Source organism: Polypterus senegalus, chromosome 6 (assembly GCF_016835505.1).
Source record: "Polypterus senegalus isolate Bchr_013 chromosome 6, ASM1683550v1, whole genome shotgun sequence".
Taxonomy (NCBI): Eukaryota; Metazoa; Chordata; class Cladistia; order Polypteriformes; family Polypteridae; genus Polypterus; species Polypterus senegalus.
Window position 1 is genome coordinate 15,363,352 of NC_053159.1, and position 26,088 is coordinate 15,389,439.

General features: G+C 41.7%; 1 protein-coding gene across 1 annotated transcript in view; it reads right to left on the reverse strand.

The window, feature by feature from the left end:
- Positions 1-26,088, reverse strand: part of igsf21a (immunoglobin superfamily, member 21a) — a 777,574-nt gene that overhangs the window by 40,266 nt on the left and 711,220 nt on the right. Inside the window, exon 5 of the mRNA XM_039755430.1 lies at positions 13,060-13,175. Coding sequence (XP_039611364.1) covers positions 13,060-13,175 — 116 coding nt within the window. The remainder of the gene's footprint in view (positions 1-13,059; positions 13,176-26,088) is intronic.

Consider the following 26,088-nt stretch of genomic DNA (forward strand, 5'->3'; position numbering starts at 1 on the left):
CAGGCAGTTGAGCAGGTGTACCTAACAAAGTGGCCGGGTGAGTGTGTATTTTCAAGGAGGACAAGGCGCCAGAAACAGAAAAAGTGAACATAATAATGTTGGACCCGCTGCGTAATAATTATTTTATTTATAGGCGCTTTTCAAGGCACACAAGGACATCTTACAGAACGCATTAATAACGAGAGTCACAGCATAAAATTAATATACGATTACAGTACAAAACCAGAATAAACACAATAATAAAACTAAATTTAAATTTATCAGCTAATATTTATATTAAACAAAGTAAGCCAGCTAAAAGATGTGTTTAAAGGTGAGATTTAAAAGTAGGAAGAGATTCAATATTATGAATGGGTGAGAGTTCCAGAGGCGAGGGGCCGCTCGACTGAAAGCACTAAACACCATGGTAGTCAAGCGAGCGGGACGGATAATAAGATTAATAGAGCAAGAAGATCTAAGGATACGGGAAGGAATGGAGATGTGAAGAAGATCAGAAAGATAAGGAGGTGCGAGAGGTCTTGTAAGTAATAAGCAGAATCTTAAAATCGATGTGATGTTTAACAGGGAGCCAGTGAAACTGCTGAGGGACAGGAGTAACGAGTTCAAATGGAAGGCGTTCTGGTAATAATATGAGCTGCGGCATTCTCAACCACCTGAAGTTTGTGAAAGAGTTTGTGAGGAAGACCAGAAAGGATAGAATTGTACAAATCAATACGAGACGTAACCAGAGCATGAACAAGAATAGCAGTGACTGGTACCTGAAAGAGATAGGCGTAAACGGCTGATATGACGTAGATGGAACTATGCAGACTGAGTGATATTATTAATATGCACCTCAAATTGACAAAAATGACACCTATAAGCTCTTAACCTGGGAGGAAGAGGAGATTCGAGAAAGAGCAATAGTCAACAAAATATTATCTGTCACACACGTGCGTTTGGGAGTCAATCAAAGGGGCCAGACGACGCCAATTCCACCCTAGGCTGGGGGGCGGCGGGTTACAGTGAATCTCTCTCTTTTCTCTTGACAGACCAGACACAGGAAATTCTGCCTGCCCTGGCCCCCCGAGGATGTCACTTCCTGTCCCGCCTCCTGAGGGCGTCACTTCCTGTCCCGCTCTGATGACATCACTTCCCTTGAGTCACCTTATAAACGCGCCATCATTCCTCCCAAGACAGTAATACTTTGGACTCGAACCACTTGAGCCCTTTTGCAGGCAGGGATGGGTGGCTGCCCCAAACCTTCGTTGTGTGTCCAGTCTTTTATTTCATATATCACACAGCGTTTTATATTCATAATTCATTTAGCCCACTTTGCAGAGATCTGTTTTGACTTGTCTTCTTCTGCCAATCACTGTCAAAAAAGCCCAATTAAATCCACCGAGATGCACATGTTGTAGAACAATAAACTGTGAAAACCTTCAAGGGGTGAAAAGCCTTCTGTATTTTATCGATGCCCCCAGCTTCTTCCTTATCTTTTAGGTACAACACATTGCTTGGCCAAAACTCACATTTCAGCTCCTATGTTTTTTGTTAATTTCCAAGCACCCCACAAAGTCATTTTTGTCTCATTGCCTTCAAGACTGAGGTTTCTCTTTAAGGGTGAGGGCATGATGGACTTACTGACGTTGAACTCAGTTCTGTATATATAAGCTCTGCAACACACATGGCCTTCAAAGCATCACTCACAGCAATCTACTTCCAGCAGGGGCTTAGCGCAAGCTCTGCATGGTCCACTGCCTTGCTTTTCTAGGTTTCCCGAGACATCCGAATAATTCTGTAATGATTTGCCGTTACCTCTGCCACTGGGCCGTGGATTGCCTGTCATTTCCTATCTCTAAAGCTTGTGACATCTCCTCGCCCTTATGCAGAGTATTCTGTCCGTTTTTCACGAGCGTTTCTGTCTGAACATTACACAACCGGCATCTTTGCCTTCCACTTAGTCGGAGTTAAACCTCCAATTAGCGCATTAGCGTCTTGCAGTGTGGCTCATCTCCCTCCTTCTCAGGCGTGATGGCCTGCATTAACATTACAACCACTTGCCTTGCGCTAATTAATCCAGCTCATTTCCTAGGTGTTACCCACTGAAAGCTGAATTAATCATCCTTTCTTTGCTTTTGGATTGTTCTGCTAGATCTCATTGAAATCCAACGGGTACTTAGCAACAATAAGGACAATTTACGACTGTTTGATAATAAATCCTAATCCAATATCAGAATGAATGAAAAACCTGGAGTCAGAGAGACAGCGGGAGGCATGTAGCCATGTCACCTTCACGCCTGCCCATATTTAGAAACCAGGCCGTTGTATTATTTTTATTGTGATAAAATTCAACAGAAGTGGCAGGGAAGAGACAGGCTAGGAACGTGACAGATAATGGGTGCCTGTCCTTACCGTCTCTAAACACGCTTATCCTAATGAGGAAGGTAAAGCCTAACGTATTATTTTTTTTAATTCCTCTATACTGTACTGTATGTGTACACCGATCAGCATTCAACCCACTGACAGGTGAAGTGAATGTCATCGATTATCTCGTTACAGTGGCACCTGCCAATGGTCGGCATCTATTAGGCAGCAAATCAAGGATTTTAAACACCTGGATTAGGTCCCCACACAGTCTCCCCTGCTTGAGACTAAACAGATTTAATTCTCTGAGTCTGTCACAGTTGGACATGTCCTTAAGTCCCATGATACATTTGGTTGCTCTCCTCTGCACATCTTTCAAGTGCTGTTATATCTTTCTTGTAGCGTGAACTGCACACAGTACTCCAGATGTGGTCTCACAAATGGATTATGTAGTCAGAGCATAATGCCTTTCCGTTTATAGTCATGCTTTTATGATATACCGTATATACATGCGTATAAGTCAGGTCTTGAAACCCAAAAAATCGATCATAAAATCAGACCCTGAATTATACGCCTGTTCAAAAATATGACAGTTCATTTTTTTTTTTTTTACATCTTCTCAGCCAACTTGAATTTTGTTGCAGCAGCGCAGCTACCAATTTCTTTCGCCACATCAACGACTTTTAATTTAAAACCAGCTTCTTATTTTCTTGTGATCGAACGCTCCATCGTAGATAAGGGATGCTCTTACGTATATGAGGGTGTGAGATACAAAAAACACAAATCAGTACAAACGTCACTTCACAATAGTTTGGGTGTTACTGTGTGGTCACGTAGGCACAATAGAGAGAGTGAGAGAATGAGGTCAGGAGCACACGATGATACCGCGCATTGCCACACACACAAAGAATAAAAAGGCCGTATGCTCCGTGGTTACTCTCTCAGGTGGGCGTTAGCATATCATAATCTCTAAGACCAATAGCGGGAGTTTTATGCATTTGACTTATACGACCGACATTATAAAATACCATAAATTGTACGCTAAAATCAAGCCCTGACATATCTTCAGGAGAACTTAAACGCGAGTATATATGGTAACCGATCTCACATCAGTTTCTCAGACACATCGAATTTTGTTGCAGCAGCGCAGTCACCAATTTCTTTCGGCACTTCAATGATTTTTAATTTAAAACCAGCTTCATATTTTCTTCTGATCGAACGCTCCATCGTAGATAAGGGATGCTCTTACGATAAAGGTGTATGAGGGTGCGAGATACAAAAAACACAAATCAGTGCAAACGTCACTTCAGAATAGTCCAGGTATTACCGTGTGGTCAAGTAGGCACAATAGAGAGAGTGAGAGAATGAGGTCAGGAGCACACGCTGATACCGCGCATTGCCACACACAAATACATTAAAAAGGCTGTTCCTCCGTGGTTACTCTCTCAAGTGGGCATTATAATAACACAATCTCTTGGACCAATGGCGCGAGATTTACACATTTGACTTATACAACCAACATTATAAAATACTGTAAATTGTATGCTAAAATCAAGCCCTGACTTATCTGCGGGAGAACTTAAACGCGAGTATATATGGTAACCGATCTCGCACCAGTTTCTCAGACAAATTGAATTTTGTTGCAGCAGCACAGTTACCAATTTCTTTCGCCACTTCAACGACTTCTAATTTAAAACCAGCTTCTTATTTTCTTGTGATCGAACGCTCCATCGTAGATAAGGGATGCTCTTACGATGAAGGTGTATAAGGATGTGAGATACAAAAAACACAAATCAGTGCAAACGTCACTTCACAATAGTTTGGGTGTTACTGTGTGTTCACGTAGGCACAATAGAGAGAGTGAGAGAATGAGGTCAGGAGCACACGCTGATACAGTGCATTGCCACACACACATACAATAAAAAGGCCGTATGCTCCGTGGTTACTCTCTCAGGTGGGCGTTAGCATATCATAATCTCTAAGACCAATAGCGGGAGTTTTATGCATTTGACTTATACGACCGACATTATAAAATACCATAAATTGTACGCTAAAATCAAGCCCTGACATATCTGCAGGAGAACTTAAACCCGAGTATATATGGTAACCGATCTCACATCAGTTTCTCAGACACATCGAATTTTGTTGCAGCAGCACAGTTACCAATTTCTTTCGCCACTTCAATGATTTTTAATTCAAAACCAGCATCATATTTTATTCTGATCGAACGCTCCATCGTAGATAAGGGATGCTCTTACGATAAAGGTGTATGAGGGTGCGAGATACAAAAAACACAAAACAGTGCAAACGTCACTTCAGAATAGTTCAGGTATTACTGTGTGGTCAAGTAGGCACAATAGAGAGAGTGAGAGAATGAGGTCAGGAGCACACGCTGATACCACGCATTGCCACACACAAATACATTAAAAAGGCTGTTCCTCCGTGGTTTCTTTCTCAGGTGGGCATTATAATATCACGATCTCTTGGACCAATGGCGCGAGATTTACGCATTTGACTTATACGACCAACATTATAAAATACTGTAAATTGTATGCTAAAATCAAGCCCTGACTTATCTGCGGGAGAATTTAAACGCGAGTATATATGGTAACCGATCTCGCACCAGTTTCTCAGACAAATTGAATTTTGTTGCAGCAGCGCAGTTACCAACTTCTTTCGCCATTTCAACGATCATAGATAAGGGATGCTCTTACAATAAAGGTGTATGAGGGTGCGAGATACAAAAAACACAAAACAGTGCAAACGTCACTTTGGAATAGTTCAGGTATTACCGTGTGGGCATGTAGGCACAATACACAGAAAAAAAGGCCATGTGCTCTGTGGTTACTCTCTCAGATTAGCATATCATAATCTCTTGGACCAATAGTGTGAGTTTTCCGCATTCGACTTATATGGCCGACATTATAAAATACCAGAAATTATACGGTAAAATTAAGACCTGACATATACGTAGGAGAACTTAAACGTGAGTATATACGGTAAATAGGATAGGATAAGTTGTGTATGACAAAGTTCTGTGTAATAAGCTGTTAGTGTATGCTGCTAATAAAGTTGTATTGACTGGCCGACATTATAAAATACCGGAAATTATACGGTAAAATCAAGCCCTGACTTATCCACGATTATCTCGTTACAGTGGCACCTGCCAAGGGTCCGCATCTATTAGGCAGCAAGTGAACCGTCGGTCATTGAAGGTGACGTGTTGAAAGCAGGAGGAATGGACAAACGTTACTATCTGAGTGACTTTGACGAGGGCTGCATTGTGACGGCTAGACGACTGGGTCAGATCATCTTCAAAAAGACGAGTCTTGTGGGGTTTGTGATGGTGCAGGTCCACTCCAGACTCCCTCTTCACATATGGGAGCCTCTCAAACTCAACACTGTCGATTGTTATGACGGGCTGAGCTGACTAATAGGTACAAATCTCACATAGAGCAAGGGAGATGGTGGAAAAGTGCCAAGGTCGTTTTATTAAAAACAAATCCAAACAAAAGAAAAACAGCGTCCACAGTGCAGTGTTCCAAATGTCCATAAATAAATCCATAAAAAACAACTGAAAAGTGGGGGATAAAAACGCCATTAAATAAATCCAATAAAACCAGAGGTCCTCCCGATCTCAGTCCACCTCCGTCTTCATTGTCTCGGTTCACCCATCACTTGCGCAGCCACGAACTTCATCCACCTGACCCCCGTCTCGGCTGCCTCAAAACCACCTGAGGTCGGCTCCCCTCCTGTCTTCCTTCACTCACTGGATCCATAGGGAGGTCATTCACCATGCTCACCCCACTCCACAGCATTATTCAGCGGGGTGAACCAGCCCCTAGAGCGCCACAGTGTACGCTCCTTCATGTAGCCCCAGCTCACACTGCCTTTCCTCCCTCTAGGTGGTCAGATCGTCCTCCAGAGACTGCTCTTCCATCATCTTTCTACCTCTGTTCTCCTTCTTTCTCTTTTTTTTTTCTACTCGATCTCCCCTTTCCACATGCTGTCCCGTACTTATATGGCTCCATTGTCGCAGTGTCTTGATGAAGACCGATGAAGCAATTGAGAACAATCTCACCCTCACATGCAGGTGCGAATCGCCCCAATTACCTCATTAACTCCCCACGGTCCAGCAATCGCACCCACGGAGACGGTCACGGCTATCTGGATTTTTTAAAACTGGTCATTCTTTTGAAGCCATGGATTTCCTATACCACAGGGTGTAATGGTTAGTGCCTACCAGAAGTGGTCTAAGAAAGTGAAGCAGACACTGGCAGTCACGGGCACCCAAGGCTAACTGATGGAGCGCAGGCTACCCTGTCTGATCCGATCCCACAGGAGACCTAATGTGGTACAAATTTCTGAGAAACTTCATGCTGGCCATGAGAGAAAGGTGAACACAGCTTGCTTGCTACATTTGGGGCTACATCGCCAAAGACTTTTGGCATGCTGACTCCTGTCCACTGCCAAAGTGCCTACAATTGGGCAAAAGAAGGGGACCACAGATCAGTGGAAGAAGGTGGCCTGTTCTGATGAATCACATTTTCTTTAAGAGCATGTATGTGTTCTTAACCTGGTGAAGAGATGGCAACGGGATTCACTATGGGAAGAAGGCAAGCTGGCAGAGGCGGTGTGATGCTCTGAGAAAGTTTTGCTGGGACACCTTGGATCCTGGCATTCATGTGGATCTTACTTTGACACATACCACTTACCTAAGGACTTTTGTAGATCACGTACACCCCTTCATGACAATGCTATTCCCTGATGGCAGTGGCCTCTTTCAGCAGGATAAGGCATTCAGAAATGGTTTGAGGAACACGACAAAGAGATCAAGGTATTGACTTGACCTCCATGTTCCCCCAGATCTCAATCTGAATGATGTGCTGTGACTGTAACCTTAAAATGAGTTCATCAAGAACACAGGGATACATTTGGAAACTTGTTAAGGGTAAATTTTGCACAAACATAAGGAAGTTTGTCTTCACAATGAGAACCACAGACACATGGAATAAGTGACCAAGTAGTGTGGGACTTTAGGGGCCTTCAGAACTCGACTTGATGTTATTTTAGAAGAATTAAGTACATAGGCCCGGCGAGCTTTGTTGCCCTGAATGGCCTGCTCTCATCCATAATGTTCTAATGCGCCACCAAAGTATCACTTTAAGATGTTATCACATCCTCGATGAACACGAAACCCATTTTCTCTATTTTGTTGCTTTTAAACTAATTGGACACTATGATCCATGATGCAGCAGTGCTAATCCCTGTGCCACCAGTCCCTGAATTAATTATGACTCAGTTAGGACTTCGAAAATGCTCCCAATTTTTCAAAGAATCATCAAGTGTCTACTGTGTTGTCAGACAATAAAGCTTCATTCACCTAATGACAATCCAGGAAACACAAAGCACTTACTTATATGTGGCAACTGCTAAAAAGCCTCTAATTAAACTCGAGTTTTATTTAGAAGCTGTTAAACTCCTGCCATGCAGCCTACCGTAGCTTGCCATATAATGATTAATATTTAAACTTGGTTCAATTTACTGTGAATCCTATTATTTTAATTTCTATATACCATTTCTGACTTGCGATTCAAAACACGGCCTGCCTGTCATTATTCATCACTTTCTGAAAAGCAAAATAGTTAGTTATTAGACTTTTGTTTATGAAGAATTAAGCACAAACATCACAGTGGCAATGCCGTAATAAAAGCTGCCAAAATAAGAATACGCTATATTAGAATTGTGACAACCCCACCCCTGCTTTTCACGACAACAATGGCGGTTATGTACAAACTCAAATATCTGCAGGCGAGCCTGACAGGCACATCACATTTTGGGAAGCGGATAAACATATTGAGTTGGACGTTCACGATGCGGGGTTAGGACTCATGGGGGCGGAGAGGGGCTGCTGCAAAACATGATGACATAGAGTTGATTTTGTTCCTGCTATCACATTTGACAATGTTGTATTTTATTATGGGATGTTACATTATGTTATCCATGCATCCATTTTCTTAACTTGCTTATTACACTTCTGGGTTGGAGGCGCCAAACATACGAACATCAGAAATGTGAGAAACGAGAGGAGACCGAACATTCAGTTCACCAGGCCTGTTTCTTTAGCTAACAGATAAGTGGTCCCAAATATCTCATCCAGATACTTCTTGTAGATGCTCAAGGTTTCTTCTTCATCTCCATGTCTCTGTAGTTTGTTCCAGATTTCCACAACTCTTTGCATAAAGAAGTGCTTCCTGGCTTCAGCCCTAAATGTCCTTCCCTTAATTTTCCACTGAGGTCCTTGAGTATTTTATATTTACCCTTAAGTTGAAGGAATTCTGATGGATCAAGGATTTTAAAAACATGGATTAAGTCCCCGTGCAGTCTCCCCTGCTTGAGACTAAACAGGATTAATTCTCTGAGTCTGTCACAGTTGGACATGTCCTTAAGTTCCATGATGCGCTTAGTTGCTCTCCTCTGCACAGCTTTAGGTTCTGCTTTATCCTTTCTTGTAGTTTGGTGACCAGAACTGCACACAGTACTCCAGATGTGGTCTCACGAATGAATTATATAGTCTGAGCATAACGTTCTTCCGTTTATATTTATGCTTTTATGATATACCGTATATACTCACGTATAAGTTGGGTCTTGAAACCCAAAAAATCGTTTTTTGAATAAAAGCACTTTTGCACTGTTCCCCTTGCTTCGTTGGTGTTCTTATGGTCCAGCTCATCCGGTGTCATTACCAATGGTGTTGGGTTCAAGGGCTCCCAAAAGTGAACTGGAAGCAGGAAACAGAACCCGCATTGTCACAATGTCTTCATAAAAAATAATAATAATAAAAATAAATAAGAACACACTCTAGGTGGTCTATTTTCTTAGTTACAAATTATATATTGTCACAAACGTGCGCATGGGAGGCAGCTAAAGGGCTTGAATAAGAGTTTCATGTTTCTTCCATCTAAAAAATGTTGGGAAATTAAGGCGCTTTCTAAATAAACAAGATTCTGAGAAATGAATTCATGCACGTATTTCTAGTAGGATTGACTACTGCAATGCGGTGTTCACTGGATGTTCAAGCTGTTCTTTATTCAGCCTCCAGTTAATCCAAAATTCTGCTGCAAGAAATATTACAAGAACACGAAAATACGATCACATAACTCCAGTTCTTAAATCCTTACACTGGCTCCCGGTTAAGTTTAGGGCAGATTTCAAAATCCTCCTTTTAACATATAAAGCATTAAATGGCCAAGGTCCGGCTTACTTTTCTGAACTTATCATGACTTACAAACCAGATCTCACATTAAGATCTTAAGATGCAGGTCTGCTTATGATTCCAAGGATTAATAAAGGTCGAGCTTTTAGTTACAAGGCCCCTAAACTGCGCCTGCTACTATAAGAAATGCCCCTTCGGTCTCAGCTTTCAAATTCCGGCTGAAGACTCACAAGTTCACTTTAGCACACCCTGACTAGAGCTGCTGATTAACGGTACAGACTGCATCTCTGTTGTTAGTCATTAGCACTAAAACATAAGTAACATGATAGTTAACATTTGTTACTAACCCTCACCTATTTTGTTTTTCTTCTCTGTACTCAAATGTGGCCTGAGTCTACGGATGAAGACCCTTCCGGTTCCAACCCCTTTTGAGGTCACTTCCTAAACTGGCCTTTAAAAGCCACCAACTTTCCTCTATCCCTCAGTTCTGATCAGGACTCTGATCTGTACACTTACAAGGTCAAGGTTGATTCCCATGGAAGTCAAAAGCTGATCAAAGCTGCACATGGACTCGCTATACAGAACATTCTAAGGTCCCGGATGTCTCGTACCCATCACATACCTTGCAGTGGTCTGACCACTGGGCATCTGGTAGATCATAACCCGGGGTGAGTGTGAGAGACACAGACAAAAATGAAGATAGTAAAAATATGACATTAAAATGTTTCATAATTGCGGTTCAGTGGCAACTGGGCGACAGACAACTCGGCGAAAAGAAAACTCGGCAAAAAGACAACCCGGCGAAAGACAACTCGGCGAAGGACAATTCGGCGAAGAAACAACTCGCCAAAATACAACTAGGCAACATTAAAGAGATTTTTTTAATTATATTTAAATGACATCCTTACACTGGATCCCGGTTAAGTTTAGGGCAGATTTCAAAATCCTCCTTTTAACATATAAAGCATTAAATGGCCAATGTCCGGCTTACTTTTCTGAACTTATCATAACTTACAAACCAGAGTGCACATTAAGATCTCAAGATGCCGGTCTGCTTATGATTCCAAGGATTAATAAAATAACAGTGGGAGGTCGAGCTTTTAGTTACAGGGCCCCTAAACTGTGCCTGCTACTATAAGAAATTCCCCTTCGGTCTCAGCTTTCAAATTCCGGCTGAAGACTCACTACTTCAGTTTAGCACGCCCTGACTAGAGCTGCTGATTAACTGTACAGACTGCATCTCTGTTGTTAGTCATTAGCACTAAAACATAAGCAACATGATAGTTAACATTTGTTACTAACCCTCACCTATTCTGTTTCTCTTCTCTGTACTCAAATGTGGCCTGAGCCTATGGATAAAGACCCTTCTGGTTCCGACCCCTTTTGAGGTCACTTCCTAAACTGGCCTTTAAAAGCCACCACCTTTCCTGTGTCTGTAACAGCAAGACTTTATGAACAAAGTCTAATAAAAGGCAACTATTCTTCCTCCTCCATTCTCATCCAAAATAAGCACAGACGTCTGTCTATCTTTCTGTTAGCAGGGAGGACAGTTTCTCAAAACACAGATATGTTACTAAGTCATTATTATACAAGCTCAAGGTTAATTCCCATGGAAGTCAAAAGCTGATCAAAGCTGCACATGGACTCGCTATACAGAACATTCTAAGGTCTGGGATGTCTTGTACCCATCACATACCTTGCAGTGGTCTGACCATTGGGCATCTGGTAGATCATAACCCGGGATGAGTGCGAAAGACACAGCCAAAAATGAAGACAGTAAAAATGTGACATTAAAATGTTTCATAATTGCGGTTCGGTAGCAACTGGGCGACAGACAACTCGGTGAAAAGAAAACTCAACGGAAAGACAACCCGGCGAAAGACAACTCAATGAAAGACAACTCGGCGAAGAACAATTTGGTGAAGAAACAACTCACTGAAATACAACTCGGCAATATCCTTTACCAGTTAGGTAATAGTTTCAAAGAGATTTTTTTATTTATTTTTAAATGACAACGTGATTTAAAATGTTGAAAATAAATTTATATACTTGTAATTGTCATTGAACTTTATTCTGCAGATGGCACAAACTCTATCTCACATTATGTTCTGCAACCAAAATTGCTAATCCTTTATATAAATTGTATTGATTGTAATCGTATGATAATGTTATTTAGAATAGAAAAGGTGACCTGCGAGTACAACTTAAGGGATATCTTTACTCTCAATGTATTGGGACTCTCACAAAGCAGGCGATTCTGTGGATTTTCAGGCATCCTACATTGTCATTTAAATATCATTAAAAAATCTCTTTGACCCTAACTATTTCATAACTGGTAAAGGATGTCACGAGTTATCTTTTCGCCGAGTTGTCCTTTCGCTGAGTTGTCTGTCACCGAGTTATCTGTCGGCGAGTTGTCTTTTTTTGCCAAGTTGTCTTTTCGCTGACTTGCAGTTTTATGAATAAATATTTCCAGGAAGTCTATTAAATCTCAATTCTTGATGAATTAATTAAAAATTAACAAATAAATCAAACCTAAAATTAAAGAAAAGCAACCATAACTTCAATTCACGTCTCCCTCCATTTTTGGAATTATGTCTGTGTGTCTCTGTGTGTGTAAACACGATAACTTGAGTACGCTTTCACTTCGGTCAACCAAATTTTGCATACAAGTATTAGGTACAAAACGTAGATTTCTATCAACATCTGAGCTATTTCCGCTAACCAGAAGTGGTACTTTACCTTTTATTCATGCATCTGCAAAGTCTGATTTATTCAACTTTACTTTTATAATAATTATTCAATATATTATTAACTTGATTTGATTTGTTGTTGATAGTTCTTTAATGTACATTGTATAAAAATATAATCATTGTCTTGCGGTTTAATCCTCAAATATCCATCCCCATATCTGAGTAAACGAGAAAGTCGAGGGAAGACCACTTCTGATTTCTCCCTGCTTACTGAAATTGCCTTATAACTGTTTTTTTCATATACTATATTTATTCATTTGTCTCTTAGAGCTGATTATTTCAAGAAGGGGACATATGGTGGGGCACTTCAGTGAGTGATATTGGCCTATCGTTTTATCAGCCACCTTACAGTTAGGAAGGTGAGCCGCAGCGACCGGCCCATTTCAGCGTGTTGGGTCCGACTCTTTACTAACAAATGAAGGTCAGTTAATAAATACTTACAACACACCAGATAACACGCGACTCCACAAAGTGACCCAAACAAGGGGCTGCTTCACTTGCCAGCTATCTTATTATCTCTGAACCCTGCTTTGCCTTTCAGATTTCCCAGAATGCACTGCACTTATGTTCAAAATGACAACACTTTCAGGCTTAAGGAATATCACCTGAAATCTGTCAGCTGAAGAGGTTAAAGAACCTCGCATACATGGTGTCACAGCATATAGAGAGCAAGAAGGATCCCAACAAAACAAAAGAAATTTCAGCGGGCCACAGAGTGAGAAATCCATTTTTGGTTTGACTTACTGTGGGTGCCGGTTTTCCCCCCGACACAATGCAGATGAGGGTGAAGTTCTGAGGCTGGTAACGGCTGAAGGGTGCCGGAGAATCTGCTGCCACCACTGATATGGAAAGAGGCGGGGCTGAAAAACACAAAACAGACACGGGGTCAGAGTTGAGGCTGGAGAAGGAACCAGAAGCATGAAGCCAGCAGAAAGCCCCGTGTGTGCCCTGAAGCAGCCATCACTGGACTGTAAACTGCATCTACGAGGATGACTCACCAAATGCATTTATTAAAGTGCATGTCATAAAAGCATCGGCTGAATAAACAACTGCAAACGTCACAGCAAACTTTGTTGGGCTACATTTCACAGGAGTTGCTCTATTTTGTGTGGACGCTTTCTTAGAGTTCTTAGAGGAAATCATTCATGCAGACACATAACACAGAAACAAGAGCCATAGCTGGAGAAGCAGAGAGGACGGGACTTGCTGGGGACAACCCATCTTGGCTACCTCAGGTCAATGGTGATGGCCCCTGACGCTTCACGCATGACTGGCCTCTGAACAAAGATTCAGTTCAGTATACAGCAATTTATTTTTTATCTTATTATATTGTTCACTACTCATTGGAATAGTTTACATGTAAATTCAAATTACACGGAGCAGGACAGTGAGGCTTTACTGCATCAAAGACTTCAAATCCTGGTCTGGGCACAGTTGGAGAGGGGGGGCTTCCATATACAGTCCCAAACAAAAGTTACATATTTTGATGACATTTGAAGAAAACGAAAGCCTGAAGTAGTGTAAGCCGGTCTAATTTTGGAAATTCATAAGAAACTCAATAATTACATAATAATACATAATAATAAAGACATATGTGAAATGAGTGCTTCAGTTTAAATGTTTTGGGACCAGTAGGGGGCTGTGGCGGTGTGGGGCAGCTCCTTGCTTCTTCTTCTCATTTGGGAGCCTCTTGAACCCGACACTGTCGATAGTCATAACCAGGATGAGCTGGATAAATGAGGACACCACCCGAAGCAAGGGGAAGGAGCAAAAGAGTTCAGTGCTGCTATTAAAACAAGCAAAACTAAACAGTGTTAAAAAAAGAAAGTGCAGTGCTCAACTGACAAATAAATAATCCATGAAAACGTTAAAAGGTTAAAAATCCAGTAAGTGATTCCATTAAAACGAGGTTAAAATCAACGGGCTGGAAGCTGTCTCTTTATAAAAACCTTTTAGCTGGCGGCTCCCCTGCTTCTGCCATACGGGCCTTGCAGTAGAGGAGTCGCCGTGTCAGCAGGTGCAGCTGACCTTCTATTGGACCCTCTGTCCCTTGGCTACGTAACAGGCTGCCCCACCGGACCCTTCAATATCTATCTATATATATATATATATATACATGCAACAAAATTAATGTCATCTTTTTGAATATAAAAACAGAATTCTGGAATAATGTAGTTTTTTATTTCAACAAAGCTGAATTTAAAACCTTTTCTGCTTCAATTTCTTTAGTTGTTTTACATATTGACAATATATCTGTTATATAGCACCTTTCATATCTATCTATCTATTATATAGTGCCTTTCATATCTATCTATCTATCTATCTATCTATCTATCTATCTATCTATCTATCTATTATATAGTGCCTATCTATCTATCTATCTATTATATAGTGCCTATCTATCTATCTATCTATCTATCTATCTATCTATCTATCTATCTATCTATCTATCCTCTTCCTCACTAGCTGCCACTAGATGGCAGGAGTGCACAAGCGCACAAGGTCATAACCAACCCTAGCAGGCAATAAGTTTTGTGAAATTATGCATTTCTTTTACAAAACAATGCAATTTTTATTTTTCTGTGTTTGCTGGGAATAAACTTCCATAGATATAATTTATTTGAAAAACAAAAAACCCATAAATAAGTAAAAAACAAAAGAATAAATGTGAAACTCTGAACTCCAATTAGCTACAGGCCCTCCTCATCCAGCAACTGCCAACAGCACAGGGAGGTTTTCATCTCTGCTGTCTATAAAAGCATCTTCAGCCACATAATACTGTGAAATGGTGTCTTATATACAGTAGTAATACATGTAATCACATTCTGTTTTCACTGTTTTTAACGAGTACAACTGACAGTTACAAACATACAGTATGTAAGAAACAGAACGGTGATAACAAACTCTTTGATGAAATGACTTAGACATTTTAACAAATGCTTCAGCTTTCTAACCAGTTACCCCAGTCTGCGAGTGCACCTGACTGCTATGCATGCTCACATTTTTTTGACTTGTTAATTCTATCACACTCCTAGTGACTGGAGCAGGCGGGGTGGATTGCAATGCCCTTGTACTTTATACTTGCTCATAGTCATATGGTGTCAGTAGTGGGATCTGCGCCCTTAACCTCAGGGTTTGTGCTCCAATTCTTAACACATTGACTGCTCGAGTGTTTCTAGCCAGGATGCTGCAGTATAAGTCTAAGCATATGTGATAAATAGTGAACTCTATCAAAACTTATAAAAAATGTAAAGAAATGTATTAGAAAGCCACAGTTTTATTATCAACAGTAACTCTGCCAAAAATGTAAGGAAACTGTTAATTTCTTTATTTTTACCAGCAACACAGCTTCAAATCCCCATTTGAACGAGCGTCGTAGAAGGTCGTCAGCACGCAGAGTGCAGGCTCAGAAGCACGTGTGCCATAAACAGAACGCATATCTTTGTGGTGTCCACACATTTGGCACTTAGCGACTGTTTGTACTCAGTGGATGACAGAATGTACATGTAGTTCTGTCCTGACAGTTGGGACAAGTCGAACACTTCGGGATGAGGAAACGCCTTTGGGGCAGCTATCGGCATCAGCATCAGAGTCGACAGGTTCAACATCGTCCAAGTGATTGCTACCGTTGTCATCGAAATATTCGTCTAGTTGTTTCAAAACATCCTTTTTCATGATGACATAACTATGGACTGTCTATTTATAAGACTACTAACCCGTGCTGTAAAAAGCCAGAGGTCCTAGAAATGATTGAAATTGTCAGAAAAAAAAAACTGAGATGTAAAGATGCCAGGTAATCGAAAGGAACTACTCTGGGCGTCTCTCTCCTTGGAGGTTTCGTTTTACCGACGTACTCGCCTCGCTTGTATTATTAGCGGCTAAGCGAGTTTTCTGTTTCCTTAGAGGAGGAGTCCTTACCCCGACTCCACCTCTCACTTCCAGGCCGGACAGACAGACTCACACACTTCCACGTGTAGATGTTTATGTATACAATTTTCCGCAAGCAAAAAAAAACAATTCTGTGCCTTTCCACTAGATGGCAGCAGTATAGTAGATCAGATTAGATTCGAGTCAACTTTATTGTCATTTTACAGGTTGTGGCAGGAGACCGGGGACCGTGCCCCACCAGGACGCCTGCAACAAGGAAGGACCAGATGAGGGGCAATATATTCCCCTGGATGTAAGAGGGCAGCCCCCCTGGATTCCAGAGGGCACCTGGATGGTTCTCGAGCCATGGACTGAAGCACTTCCAGGAAGTGCTGCTGAAAGATCATCAAGGAGCACCTGGAGTACATCCGGGTATGCCATCAAAGGGGCCGCCTCACTCCATTCAGGGAGCTGGAGTCGGGTGGAAAAGGATGGAGCTTACGAGACAGGAGTGGAGTAGAGGCGGCAGAAGAAACGAAAGGACTGTGAGCATTGTGGCTAATTGTGCACTGTGCTATTGTGTTGAGGAATAAAACGTGTGTGGTTTGGACATCTGGCTGTCTCAGTGTCTGTCTGTGTCCAGGGCATCTTTCACAAGGTACAACAACTGTATACAGTGAGGTACGAGCTCTCTCATATGTTGACTTAACTCGTACTTTGTGTCCAAAATGTTAAACAGATGCTCAAATATTGAGGTCCAAAACCACACAAAGTTTTATAGGTGAGCAGCATATGAATACAGAATAGATCATGGAGTGTAATTTGGCCAGGGTTGTCCAAACATCTGCACAGGAATCTTTACTCTAATTGCCCAAGTCAGGTTGGACAGCACCACTAAAGTGGTGACTCCATGTAAGTAGACTGGTCTTGTAATTGGCATCAAAGGAGGGCTGGCTCTTTTCATCCTGGTACTTCTGGGATTGGCCCCTTGACCCTGACATGAAGAATGTATCAAAGATATGACCTAACCTTCTGCTCTTTTCATGTGGTTTCCACTGTGGTGTCCACCTCCTGATCTTCCTGCAGAAAGAGGTGATACTGAAGAAATAATCTCCACTGCAGGCCGATTTGACTTCATTTTTTGTGGCTGGAATTAAGTGATAATTATGAAAGCCTTTTCAAAATTGTACATTTTTCAAACAATCCGGTCATCCTTTATAGAAACCCATTAATTTAGGTGGAAGGTCGCTGGGGTCGGGAACCTTCCCCCCCGGGCAGCGCTGGACACAATCCTAATAATAAAAGCTGACTAACTGGGATCGGGTTTGGACCCAGCCATCCCATTGAACTCCCACTGACACAAAGATAGGAAGGGAGATGAGATCTTCAACGCTGCCAGGCGGCGAGGCAGCCCTATTTTCTTTCCTGTTAATTGCTTATTGATGTTGTGCGCCTCTGTCTTGAAATAAACCTCCTAACATATGATTATCTGTCTAGCGGGGCAGCGTGAGCGGCGACAGCACGAGCGGGAATTGTTGTCTTTAGGAGATTGTTCTCAAGGTAATTAAAGATTGCCATCATGGGCTTGCAGAAATACGAGAGGGGCAGGATGTCTGCCACAAATCAAGTGGCTGGCTGGGTGCGTGAAAGACAGCACTGCCCCTTTCTGCTGACTTAAGGGCATTGGGGGTGACAACTTAAAAAAAGGACTTTTGGAAACTTGGAGAAAAATAGTTCCATATGGCAATGTGTGAGTGCAGAATGACACATGTCAGTTGTCACCATTTTAACTTGTAAACAAATAATCCTGCATGTTTGACTGAAGAGAGGAAGCAAAAGGGGTTAAGGTGGTGTGATTGAGTGACTATTGGGGTACTGGTGAAACTTGACAATGGGCTACTTGAAGCAGTATGCTGAGCAGTCTGGAGTAGAAGTCCACTGTGACATCTTGAACCCCCTTTCCAGAATGTGGCTGTTAAACCTGAGGTCACAGGCCATTTCAGTAGCAGGGCAGCTTGGACCAATAGATGTACTGGAGCTCATCCTGGACACCTGAATAAAACAAAGGGATGTAGGGAAGCAGGGGCCAGTGGTGTGATCAGAGAAAAGGAGATCCAAAGAAACAGGTGACTGACAGCTTTAGTCATTCATTATGCAATCAGGTACTGACACGGACAAATTTGTTGGAATTACAAATGTAGTGGATATATCTCTGGTATATGCCATTTGGGATGGAATTTGTTAAAGCAGTGTTAATGCGTGTGATGCACCATCTGTTGGAATGACTAATGCAGTGGATATGTCTCTGTTATATGCCATTTGGTATGGCATTTGTTAAAGCAGTGTTAATATCTGTGATGCACCATCTGTTGGAATGACTAATGCATTGGATATGTCTCTGTTATATGCCATTTGGTATGGGATTTGTAAAAGCAGTGTTAATATCTGTGATACACCATTTATTGGAATGGCAAAAGCAGTGGATATGTCTCTGTTATATGCCATTTGGTATGGGATTTGTAAAAGCAGTGTTAATATCTGTGATGCACCATCTGTAGGAATGGCAAAAGCAGTGGCTATGTCTCGGTTATATGCCATTTGATATGGGATTTGTAAAAGCAGTGTTAATATTTGTGATGCACCATTTATTGGAATGACTAATGCAGTGGATAGGTCTCTGCAATATGCCATTTGGAATGGAATTCCTAAAAGCCGTGCTGATGTTTGTGATGCAGCCTCTGTTGGAAAGGCAAAAGCAATGGATAAGTCACTGTTATATGCCATTTGGTAAAGAATTCATAAAAGCAGTGTTATTATCTGTGATGCACCACCTGTTGGAATGACAAAAGTAGTGGATATGTCTCTGGTATATGCTCTTTTGTATGGAATTCCTAAAAGCAGTGCTAATGTTTATGATGTGCTGTATGTTGGAATGACATATGCAATCCATGTGTTTCTGTTACATGCCATTTGATATGGAATTTGAAAAAGCTGTGTTAATGTTTGTGATGCACCTTCTGTTGGAATGACAAATGCAATGAGTTTTATTGCTACAAATATTTGTGATGCAATGATTGTTGGAATGACAGAGACATTGTAACTGCATGGACACAGACACTTATCTTTTTATTAAGGTGGAATATAGCAAATAACGAACAAAAGCACAAAAGAGCCAATTGAGCAAAAAGGAGATTCTTGAAAAAGGCAATCCACAGTAACCAAATCCCAATACATTAAACATAAGTCAGAATCCTTAAACAGGATCAATAAAAGTAAATAAAAAATAGGAAATCCAAAGTAACAATAATAATAAAGTGGAAATTTCATCAATGCCAAGTGCATACAATGTGGCGGTAAAGGACTGCAGTTCCTATCAGCCTTTATAGGGCTGCTAGCTGTCACTCAAAGGAGACTGACAGGAGGCCCCGCCTCTTGGGGGAACCACCCACAAATCACAAGGGACATGGCAGAACAATCATCCACATGTGGAAAGCAAATAATGAGCAAAATTGGCAAAGATATATATAATTATACAAATAATAAAGATAAACAACAGTAGCATAGATGATAATATCCAAAAGACTAAAAACAAAAAGGACACAGGAAAGGAATTTATATATTATTATATTATGTAATGTTATTATAGGTTAGTATTATTATATGTCTGGTGCCCTGACCGAGGTTTGTTTCCTGCCTTGCGCCCTGTGTTGGCTGGGATTGTGACCCTGTAGTTAGGATATAGCGGGTTGGATAATGGACGGATGGGTGGATTATTATATGTTATTATATAATATATCGTAACGTGCAGGCTGTACTTTCTAACCTTGTCCGAGGGCATGGGTGTGCTGGAAGGGGAGGTTTCTAAGTGTAAGAGGCAGAAACCCCAGTGCTGAGAGTTTTTGTGTTGGGAAGTGTTGCTCCGTAACCCCGATTGAGTGGAGTCAATGACAGCGCTCTGTTTTGTACAAGACCGAGTAAGCAAAATAAAATCGAAGAGGCCCTGACAGCTGTGAGTGCTCCTGTTCTGATTTACCCTGATCGTTACAGTATACCTGTATACAGTATATTACATGTCAACCTGGGCCTAAACACAACTTCAGAATAACAATACTGAAATCTAAAACCAGAACCTGAAGACTAAAAAACCCAAGCTTACTTTTTAAATCCCAGAAGGACAATGAGTAAGGTTTCTAAGATTTTAGGTTTTTACCTGACAGCCTGACATACGGACCTACATATGGCCACGCTGTTTTCCATGGAGATTTATGAAGCGCCTTTCATAATTTGCATAGATCTTTTCACAGTTCGGTCGTCTCGGCTGGAAGGTGAAACAGAAATCCCTTACATGTAATGTCTGTATGTGTAAACGCAGAGAGAATGTGAACAAATCCAGACAGGCAGAGTTAGGGAGGGAGATTTGAAACCAGGATGCTGAATCGGAGAGGCCACTGCACCACCATCTACAAATACGGTTGTCCGTTTGCTTTTCTTTTTGTAAGCCACTTCATGAAAATGGCAGGTAGCTACTGGGTGTGCGGTTAAATGCCACCACGCCTCACCTATGAGACCACAACGCCATGCACTGTGCCACCCGGAGTTCATTTACTCATTGATATTTCCTGACGGTGTGAACACTTCACAAGGAGCCCACCTTACCTCAGGCTAGCCGCGCTCCTTAAAGGTCTAATAACCGATGAGGCTTTGCTTTCCATAAGGGCAAGGTGAGCTTTAATATCCTTGGATGGGAGATCCATTCAGTCACGGATGTTACAAATGAATAACAAAAACGATCAGAAGAAAGGAAGAGAAAATAAAAAAGTAAGACACTTACACACAAGATGCTTTATAATTGTTTCGAGCTACTGCTTACCATTCAGCAGCCGGATTACTGAAGGTACAAATGATTTCTCCATATTGTATTATTCAGATTGTGAATTGCACAATTCCTCTGTTTGTCATGCCGCTAATACAGGATTTATGGTGAAAAGGATGAGCAGGATCATGAAGGATTTGATGGAGCTTTTATAAAGAGCGGACCTGCATTATGGACCATGTGTTGGTTTAGCAGGAGATGGGAATTCTGTGATATCTTAAAGAAAACATTTTATTCATAATGCATCTTTCGGTAGTGAACACCATCCCAAGGCGCTTTACAATATAGGTCAGCTCTGAATTGAATTAAGTGCGTCAGAGAATGTTATGCTATGCAATTTCTCCTTGGGCTTTCACATTGAAGATATTGAGACGTTTTGAAAAGTACATTTAGATATCACAAAGCTGACTGAGGGCCGTCCAATATGGATAACCCCACCTGGAGTCTCCAGGCTACAAGAAGGACATAGCAGCGCTGGGAAGAGTCCAGAGAAGAGCAACCAGGCTCATTCCAGGGCTACAGGGGATGAATTAAGAGGAAAGATTAAAAGATTTACGAGTCGTAGTGGACTTGTGACTGTCAATGTCCAGACAGTGTTCAGACGCCATGAAGAAGGCTAACAGAATGTCAGGTTATATAGTGCCTTGATGTGTGGAGTACAAGTCACAGGAGGTTCTGCTCAAGCTTTACAACACACTGGTGAAGCCTCATCTGGAGTACTGGGTGCAGTTTTGGTCTCCAGGCTACAAAAAGGACATAACAGCACTAGAGACAGTCCAGAGAAGAGCAACTAGGCTGATTAGAGGGGATGAGTTAGGAGGAGAGATTACAGGAGTTAGGAGTCACAGTGGACTTAATGCTACCAACTGCCAGACGTTGTACAGAAGCCATTACAAAGGCAAACAGAATGTCAGGTTATATAGCGCCTTGATGTGTGGAGTACAAGTCACAGGAGGTTCTGCTCAAGCTTTACAACACACTGGTGAAGCCTCATCTGGAGTACTGGGTGCAGTTTTGGTCTCCAGGCTACAAAAAGGACATAACAGCACTAGAAAATGACCAGAGAAGAGCAACGAGGCTGATTCCAGGACTACAGGGGATGAGTTATGAGGAAAATTTAAAAGAGCTTCTGCTCAAGCTTTACAACACACTGGTGAGGCCTCATCTGGAGTACTTTTTTATTTTTTATTTTTATTAATTGTATTACAATCCATACAAAGCAATCGAGTTTTTACAAAAAGAAAAATTGAATTAAGAACAGATCGATCCCCACCCCTGAGAGAGAGGGCAAGCCAAACGACGTTAAATTTAAGGCTTGTAAACATACCTAAATGAATAAATTCTCTGTGCTTTATGAACTTATTTTAAAATATTATTAATTCGATCCTGTCATGTTTTGAAAAGAGTCTGTACGGATCCTCTAACTGAGTATTTGATTTTTTCCAATTTCAAATAATATAACACATCGGTTTCCCACTGACTTAAAAGAGGAGAGTTTGGGTTCTTCCAGTTTATCAGAATAAGTCTGCGTGCCAAAAGTGTAGTGAATGCAATCACAATTTGTTTGTCTTTCTCCACCTTAAACCCATCTGGAAGAATCCCAATCTCATCTCATCTGGAGTACTGGGTGCAGTTTTGGTCTCCAGGCTACAAAAAGGGCATAACAGCACTAGAAGAAGTCCAGAGAAGAGCAACCAGGCTGATTCCAGGGGATGAGATATGAGGAAAATTTAAAAGAGCTTAGGAGTCACAGTAGACTCATGACTGTTAAATGCCAGACAGTGTTCAGAAGAAATGAAGAAGGCTAACAGAATGTCAGGTTATATAGCGCCTTGATGTGTGGAGCACAAGTCACAGCAGGTTCTGTTCAAGCTTTATAACACACTGGTGAAGCCTCATCTAGAGTACTGGGTGCAGTTTGGGTCTCCAGGCTACAAAAAGGACATAACAGCACTAGAAAATGACCAGAGAAGAGCAACCAGGCTCATTCCAGGACTACAGGGGATGAGTTATGAAGAAAGATTAAAAAAGCTTAGGAGACATGGTAGACAGTCACTGTCAACAGCCAAGCCATTAAGAAGTCTAACAGAATGTCAGGTTATATAGCGCCTTGATGTATGGAGTACAAGTCCAAAGAGGTTCTGCTTAGGCGTTATAACACACTGGTGAGGCCTCATCTGGAGTACTGGGTGCAGTTCTGGTCTCCAGGCTACAAAAAGGACATAGCAGCACTACAAAATGACCAGAGAAGAGCAACCAGGCTCATTCCAGGACTACAGGGGATGAGTTATGAAGGAAAGATTAAAAAAGCTTAGGAGCCATGGTAGACTGTCACTGTCAACAGCCAAGCCATTAAGAAGTCTAACAGAATGTCAGGTTATATAGCGCCTTGATGTATGGAGTACAAGTCCAAAGAGGTTCTGCTTAGGCGTTATAACACACTGGTGAGGCCTCATCTGGAGTACTGGGTGCAGTTCTGGTCTCCAGGCTACAAAAAGGACATAGCAGCACTACAAAATGACCAGAGAAGAGCAACCAGGCTCATTCCAGGACTACAGGGGATGAGTTATGAAGAAAGATTAAAAAAGCTTAGGAGACATGGTAGACTGTCACTGTTAACAGGCAAGCAATTTTCAGAAGCCATTAAGAAGGCTTACAAAATGTCAGGTTATATAGCGCCTTGATGTGTGGAGTACAAGTCACAGCAGGTTCTGCTCAGGCTTTATAACACACTGGGAAGGCATCAATTGGAGTAATGGATGTAGTTTTGGTCTCCAGGCTACAAAAAGGACATAACAGCACTAGAGACAGTCCAGAGAAGAGCGACTAGGCTGATTACAGAGCTACAGGGGATGAGTGATGAGGAAAGATTAAAGAACTTAGGAGTCATAGTGGACTCTACACTATCAACTGTCAACCAATGTTCAGAAGGCATTAAGAATGCTAACAGAATGTCAGGTTATATAGCGCCTTGATGTGTGGAGCACAAGTCACATGTCACAAGTCATAACACACTGGTGAGGCCTCATCTGGAGTACTGGGTGCAGTTTTGGTCTCCAGGCTACAAAAAGGACATCGCAGCACTAGAGAAAGTCCAGAGAAGAGCAACAAGGCTCATTCCAGGGCTGCAGCACCCCCTGGTGGCACCCACGGAACCCAGCAGGGCTGCTCCAAATTCCAACTTCCACGGAGCCCTGTTGAAGTCTCAGGCACCGCTGCAATCCAGAGGGGCTGAAATTTACCACTCCGGGGGGGAGGCAATGTTCTGAATATGTTATCTTCTAATACAGAGGCGTCCTGGCCAGGTAAGGGTCCCAGCTGTCCACCACAGCATACCTGTGTACAAATAAAGAGTTGTTCTGCATTTTCATCTGGTCTCTGTGAATGAATTCCTTGAAAACAAAGTTTTTCCAACGACGGCAGTTGCCTTTTGCTTGATTTTTGTCCCCCACCCTGCTGTGCTCACAGAGTTATGACAGACAGATCCTTCCAAATCTGTTTTCCGTGTATATTTTTGATTTCTTTCCCTGGAAGACTAATTTAGATTCATGACTTAAATTTGGCTGGACAGGAATAATAAAAAAAAAAAAAAGAGTTCTGGATATTCCTTTAAAAGGGGCATTCATCCTTTTGCAATCCCCCCACTATAAATCATTAAGCAGCATTAACCAGTGTAGCAGGAGCCTTTATCACGCACACCAACCCAGCTCACTCCCAAATAGCAACACAAGCATTTTGGTTTGAAAAGAAACAAGAAACAATAATTAAGGCAGACCTCAATTAACCTGAGACTTTAAATAGCAATTAAACAATTCCCGGCGGAGACTAAATATATTCCAGGAGGCTGATGGCCGGTCCTAAAGCCACTGTCAGATATTATCAACGCGTGCATGCGTCTTCTTGGAGGCTGGGCAGGGGAGAAGTGCATTACATGAGTCTAATGTTGTCGGCTTTTATTTATTCTAATGGGTGACAGGTGAGGCTAATATAAAAACAGGCAGACAGGTGCGACGGTGCGCCCCCTAGTGGACACAGCCCAAGGACTTCTTCCCAGAGTCACTTTGTCTTGTGTATTATCTGAGCTTTTCATTATTTATTCAGCAAATACACTCGATTTTAAAACTGCAAGAAAAAAAGAAATAAACTGACAACGCACTTAATTTGCACTTTGTTGTCCCTGAAATAACACATTTTGACACAGTCAGCTTGTGAAGCAAATTGAAAGTCCTCGCAACCTTCAATGGGCTGCCAACTCCAACGGAAAACCCTGCCGACTCCAATTACTTTAAATTTCAATCGCCGGCTGATTTGGGTATTTTTTTTTTTTTTATACCTTTTAGAATTTTATTTTTCTGTTTAAGGTCAGTCCAAAGGGATGGATGACATTTTGATTGCTTTTAAAGTTCCACTTCTATTCTGTCAATTTCCTCTTCCACCTCTTTTCATCAGGGGACACTTTTTTAGCAAGAGGTTGATGTCATCCATACTTGTGGACTCAGAAGAATAAAGAGAGCAGAGATGATGTGAAGCAGTCATTCAGTTGAAAGTAAGGTCTATAATAATAATAATAATAATAATAATAATAATAATAATAATAATAATAACAATAACAATATAAGGGCGGCACGGTGGCGCAGTGGTAGCGCTGCTGATTCACAGTTAGGAGACCTATTTTCGCTTCCCGGGTCCTCCCTGTGTGGAGTTTGCATGTTCTCCCCATGTCTCCGTGGGTTTCATCCCACAGTCCAAAGACATGCAGGTTAGGTGCATTGGCGATCCTAAAATTGCCCCTAGTGTATGCTTGGTGTGTGGGTGTGGAAGTCCTGCGGTGGGCTGGCGCCCTGCCTGGGATTTGTTTCTGCCTCCCTGTTAGGATATAATGGGTTGGAAAATGACTGACTGACTGATAAAAATATATAATAATAATCAACATCAAGCACAAGCTGATGAAGTCCAAGGATCATCAAGGAGTACGTATGTCAAGTGCAACTTTCCCTCAAGACAGAGCTAAACTCACAGAATAAGATCTCAGC